Source organism: Colobus angolensis, unplaced genomic scaffold (assembly GCF_000951035.1).
Source record: "Colobus angolensis palliatus isolate OR3802 unplaced genomic scaffold, Cang.pa_1.0 Scaffold99, whole genome shotgun sequence".
Taxonomy (NCBI): Eukaryota; Metazoa; Chordata; class Mammalia; order Primates; family Cercopithecidae; genus Colobus; species Colobus angolensis.
The window spans coordinates 2,627,231-2,633,230 of NW_012123931.1; the positions used below are offsets into that span (position 1 = coordinate 2,627,231).

At 42.4% G+C, this 6,000-nt stretch overlaps 1 protein-coding gene across 4 annotated transcripts in view; it reads left to right on the top strand.

Annotated features, from left to right (window-relative positions):
- The window catches only part of SIN3A (SIN3 transcription regulator family member A), a 96,808-nt gene that overhangs the window by 54,383 nt on the left and 36,425 nt on the right, over positions 1 to 6,000 (top strand). For all 4 annotated transcript variants that reach the window (XM_011932857.1, XM_011932858.1, XM_011932855.1 and 1 more), the window contains 3 exons: positions 673 to 825; positions 970 to 1,125; positions 3,668 to 3,757. In XM_011932857.1, the coding sequence (XP_011788247.1) occupies positions 673 to 825; positions 970 to 1,125; positions 3,668 to 3,757 (399 nt within the window). The remainder of the gene's footprint in view (positions 1 to 672; positions 826 to 969; positions 1,126 to 3,667; positions 3,758 to 6,000) is intronic.

Sequence of the window (6,000 nt, forward strand, 5' to 3'; positions counted from 1 at the left end):
AGTGCAGTGGTGCAATGTCGGCTCACTGCAGCCTCCACCTCCCGGGTTCAAGTGATTTGTTGTATTTTTAGTAGAGATGGGGTTTCAACATATTGGCCAGACTGGTCTCAAACTCCTGACCTCAGGTGATCTGCCCGCCATGGCCTCCCAAAGTGCTGGGATTGCAGGTGTGAGCCACTGCGCCCGGCCTCAGTCAGGATTTTTAGTCACTATCCCATGAAATGAAGCTCTGTTTTATCTGGGACAGTTAGATAGTGACTTATTTAGTCTAGTTAATCTACAGTAGAAGGAGGAGAAATTTCTAAGGTTTTGTCAGTTGGTAGTGGTCCCCCGGCCATTAATATTTATTGCCCTAGGCCGGGCATGGTGTCTCACACCTGTAATCCCAGCACTTTGGGAGGCTGAGACGAGTGCACTCCAGCCTGAGCAACGAGTGAAACTCCATCTCAAAAAAATTTACTACCCTAGTTTTGAAAGGAATTGTCATCCACCATCTTGCACTTTTTTCTCAACTTGAAATTTTCGTTTGTGGTCAGAACGGGTGCTGAGAACCTAGACTTTCTTCTTACATGCAGCCTAAATAGATAACAGTGATTCCAGAAAGTGTGCAAAGATGAGCGACTCAAAACAGTAGCCCTTTAATGTGATCTCTTTTCATTTGCAATTCCTCAGAAAGAGCAGAGAAATGCCAAGGAAGCTGGAGGAAACTACACTCCAGCGTTGACAGAGCAGGAGGTGTATGCCCAGGTTGCGCGTCTCTTTAAAAACCAAGAAGATTTGTTGTCAGAGTTTGGACAATTCCTACCAGATGCCAACAGCTCCGTGGTATGTTTCTTTTTTGTAAGAATTACACTATTTATTATTATTACCTTACAGAAGTTGGAAAACAGTGCTCAGAAGGGGACTTTTCCTAGATGATACTTGTTTGCTTTGATAAGAGCATTAATCTCTTTCATGTGTCTTAATCAGCTTTTAAGCAAAACAACTGCTGAGAAGGTTGATTCTGTGAGAAATGATCATGGAGGCACTGTCAAGAAGCCCCAACTGAACAACAAGCCGCAGAGGCCCAGCCAGAATGGCTGCCAGATCCGCAGACACCCTACAGGAACCACGCCTCCAGTTAAGGTGAGAATGGGCAGCAGCTGCTCATTTTGACGCTCACAAGCAATTCTAAGGGAGAGCTACGCTAGAGATGGTTAAGTGTTCTTAAGTGCGTTAACAGTTGGGTCCTAGATATTTGGAGCAAGTTAGTATGTGTCACAGAAACTCAGTGCAAAGTTTATCTGGCTTTGCAAAAGAGTATTAGAATAACATTGATTGCTTGGATTACTGTACTTTTTTGAGTTCTTTATTATCTCCTTTGCAATGAGCTGTCATTTCTTTAATGTTTTGGTTGCTACTAAGAATTTCCAATACTTAAAATTTTTTTCACTTCTTTTTTTTTTTTGATACAGAGTCTCGCTCTGTCACCCAGACTGGAGTGCAGTGGCATGATCTCGGCTCACTGCAACCTCTGCCTCCTGGGTTTAAGCAGTTCTCCTGCCTCAGCCTCCTAAGTAACTGGGACTACAGGCGTGTGCCACCACACCCAGCTAATTTTTGCATTTTTAGTAGAGATGGAGTTTCGCCATGTTGGCCAGGCTGGTCTTGAACTCCTGAGGTCAGGAGTTCCTCCCGCCTTGGCCTCCCAAAGTGCTGGAATTACAGGCATGAGCCACCATGCCTGGCCACTTCTTATTTGATGCTTTAAATCTGCCTTGTGTTAAGAAAGAACATTCTTGAGTTTGAGAATTATTTCAGAAATAAATGATCTCTGAGGTCCTCTTGTGAGTAGAGTGCATGTGCTTTTTGAGGTCTCTTTGGTCTAGAACCCTGTCCTGCTCAAAGTTCTTTGCTGGGTTACCAGATCTTGTCTGTATCATCTTAATCTCCAAGGCAGGACCTTTGGGCTGTAGCAGAGGGAAGTCTTAAACTCCTATTAGTAATTCATTACATGGTGTTTTTTATTACATTTAACACTGATGGTCTGTCTGCAGAAAGCACAGCTTGCTCCCTTCTTTGATGTAACACAGCTGTGATAGGGAGAGCGCTAGTTATATGTATTGAATGTTGAATTCTTCAGTGAATTTCAAAGCAATATGTAATATGGAAGAGATGGATGTGTCTGCAGAATTAAATAATGACAAAAATTTCTAATAGTAAGAGGTGTTTCTATCCTCTAATAGTAAGAGGTGACTGATAAATAGTAAGTGACTGACTACAAGGTCTCACATACTAGGTGTTACTAACACTTTTGAAGTATCCTTTTTCATTAGTGTTTGTCATAGTTTCTTTTGAAATCAAGTTGAACATAATAATGGTTTCTATTTCTTCACTTCAGTAAAGAGAATTAGTTATATGGGTAGCAAGAATCAGCTCAGTAGATACACTCCATGCTTGGATTTATGTCCGCCCACTCTTGATTACCTACAGGTGGAAAGAATATAGTGTGGGCTTACAATTCTCCACCTACTTTCTGCATAGGCAGTGTAAGCAGAGGCTGCAGCTCTTAAGAAAGTATACTCTGAGATAGCCAAGGTAAATGTGCTACTTCTTACCAAGTTTGTGCATTTTTTCGTAGAGAGTAAGTGGTGGATTTCAAAAGTAACTCCTTGCTTGACAGGATTATATCATGGCCTGTTGGTTCCCTTTAAAAGAACAATATTAAATTAGTCTGAGGGGATATTGCTGGCAAGATAGTTATTTCTTCTATTAGAAAAATTATGCTTTTTTTTTTTTGAGATGGAGCCTCCCGGGTTCAAGTGATTCTCCTGTCTCAGCCTCCTGAGTAGTTGGGACCACAGGCGCGCACCACCACACCCAGCTGATTTTTTTTTTGTATTTTTAGTAGAAGCAGGGTTTCACCATGTTGGCCAGGATGGTCTCAATCTCTTGACCTCATGATCTGCCCACCTTGGCCTCCCAAAGTGCTGAGATTACAGGCGTGAGCCCCCATGCCCAGCAAATTATGCTTTTTAAGTAAATTTTAACTTGAAATATTATTCAGGGTTAAAGATTGATTTCTGTCAATTTCAGCCACGTGCACCAGCTCTTTTTACAAACAGCCTCTTCTCCCTCAACTGGTAGAACAAAACAGTGGCATTAGAGTCTAAATGAAGTTACTTTGGGCCCCTAGAAAAAGTAAGCCTGTTATAAAAGTTTGTCACAGTAATGTCATGATCATTTCTGGAGAAAACATTTCGGCATAGAATGATCTTTGAACCTCTGTTGGAGAAAGAAACTTAACAGGCAAACTGAAATAGAAAATATGAGTAGAAATCTTAGAGGATATGGAGTGAGTTGGTTAGAGTTCTCTCATTTGTTTCAAATTATTAATCAGCAGTGGTTTCAGCATTGAAACCATTTATGAGTAGAAATCTTAGAGGGTATGGAGTGAGTTGGTTCTCTCATTTGTTTCAAATTATTAATCAGCAGTGGTTTCAGTGTTGAAACTATTTATGAGTAGAAATCTTAGAGAGTATGGAGTGAGTTGGTTAGAGTTCTCTCATTTGTTTCAAATTATTAATCAGCAGTGGTTTCAGTGTTGAAACCATTGAACTGCAGACAAAAATAAAATTCAGAGAAAACCACTCTTTGAATCTCACATGTTTGTATCTTTCTTTTGCAGAAGAAACCCAAACTGCTCAATCTAAAGGATTCTTCTATGGCAGATGCCAGCAAACATGGTGGTGGAACAGAATCGTTATTTTTTGATAAGGTGAGTAATTGATGAGTTAGATTTGATAGTGCCTGTTAATGCCAAAAGAAAATCATCTTATCCCCCAAAGGTTTTGTTTTAAAGGTGTCAAACTAATTAGGGCTTTCTGTTTTTTAACATAGTTTCCCAGTTGTGAGTCCTTTGAGTCTGCTAGTACTATTAGCATAGCTAGAAAAATGGTAGCATTGTTTGCTTTGGTTTTATGAAGCAGTTTGGGGCAGAAGACAGAGTTTTAGAAAATGTATTATGTTTCTCTTGAAAGATGTTAGGAGCTCGCTGTTGTAGATATCCGGGTCTGTGTGGCAGGCAGTACCAGTGCCTGTACCAATTTTTGAGGATTTAAGATGACTTGTAATCTTATTGCTGTAATAGTTATTTGTAGTATGCATATATATAGCATTCAGGAGAATTTTGATTTACTTGCATGTTTTCAAAGCTACCCAAGTGATTCTAACGAGCAACCAGAGTTGAGATTATTGGCATAAATGATGTTGTGTGGTGCCTTAGTTTGGCCACATAAACTTAAGTGCGATTTGCTCCTTGGAGTCAACTTGATGATTAGCAGGAACTGTTGGACTTCTCACTGGTAGAAATCAACCTGGGTTGATCTGTGGTGATTGACTCTATTTTGTGCCTCTTGGGTTTTGCAGAAGGGCAGATGATTTAACATCTCCATGATTGGTATCTCCTGATCTCTTTCTGTCTACCGTGCCTATGTGAGCTTTTTGCAGGAGAATCCTGCAAGAGTGTTGAGTTCTTAGCTCTGATGTGAACCATTACGAAAGTCTGCTTGGGCGGTTGGTGCTTTTAGACAAGTGTAGAAGTCTAGATCACAACCAATGAATGTCAAGAAAAGGGTAGGGAAGGGGAGCTGTTGTAAATTAAGAATTAAGAAATATATAAGCCAAATGTGACATGCAGACTTTGGATTCTGAATTTAAACGTCAAGTTTATTTTTATTTTTATTTTTGAGACAGAGCTCGCTCTGTTGCCCAGCTTGGAGTGCAATGGTGCGATCTTGGCTCACTGCAACCTCCGCCTCCCCGGCTCAAGCGATTCTCTAGCGTCAGCCTCACAAACAGCTGGGACTACAGGCGCCTGCCACCGTGCCCAGCTGATTTTTGTGTTTTTAGTAGAGACAGGGTTTCACCATGTTGGCCAGACTAGTCTTGAACTCCTGACCTCAAGTGATCCACCCACCTCAGCCTCTCAAAGTGCTGGGATTACAGGTGTGAGCCAGCACACCTGGCCAATAGCCAATTTTTAAGATATTAATTAGACAATTGAACTTAGTACAGACTCAATATTAGATGCTATTAAGGAATCTTTTTTACATTTTTGGGTTGTTTTTTTTTTTTTTTTGAGACAGAGTCTCGCTCTGTCGCCGGGGCTGGAGTGTAGTGGCCGGATCTCAGCTCACTGCAAGCTCCGCCTCCCGGGTTCACGCCATCCGCCCGCCTCGGCCTCCCAAAGTGCTGGGATTACAGGCTTGAGCCACCGTGCCCGGCCTTGGGTTGTTTTTTATAGACGGAGTCTTGCTGTTATTGCCCAGGCTGGAGTGAAGTGGTGTGATCTTAGCTCACTGCAACCTCTACCTCCTGCGTTCAAGCGATTCTCCTGCTTCAGCCTCCCAAGTAGCTAGCATTACAGGCGCCTGCCACAACGCCTGGCTAATGTTTATATTTTTGGTAGAGATGGGGTTTCACTCTGTTGGCCAGGCTGGTCTTGAACTCCTGACTTCAGGTGATCCGCCCACCTTCACCTCCCAAAGTGCTGGGATTACAGGTGTGAGCCACCACACCTGGCCTTTTTTATTTAAGAGATGGTCTCGCTCAGTCACCCAGGCTGGAACTCAGTGATGCTTTCATAGCTTACTACAGCCTGGAACTCCTGGGCTCAAGTGATCCTTCTCACCCTCCTGAGTAGCTGGGACTTACAGGTACACACCACCACACTCAGCTAATTTTTAAAATTTTTTTGGAGAGAGGGGGGTCTCACTGTTTTGCCCTGACTGATCTCAGACTCCTGGGCTCAGACAGTCCTCCTCCTTCAGCCTCAGCATTGGCCTCCCAAAGTGTTGAGATTACAGGCGTGAGCCACCATGCCTTGCCTTAAGGAATCTTCTGAAAATAAGTTAATTTCTAAGAGTAATGGTTTTTTTTTTTTTCTTGAGATAGTTTCACTCCATTGCTGAGGCTGGAGTACATTGGCGCCATCTTGACTCACCACAACCTCCACCCCCC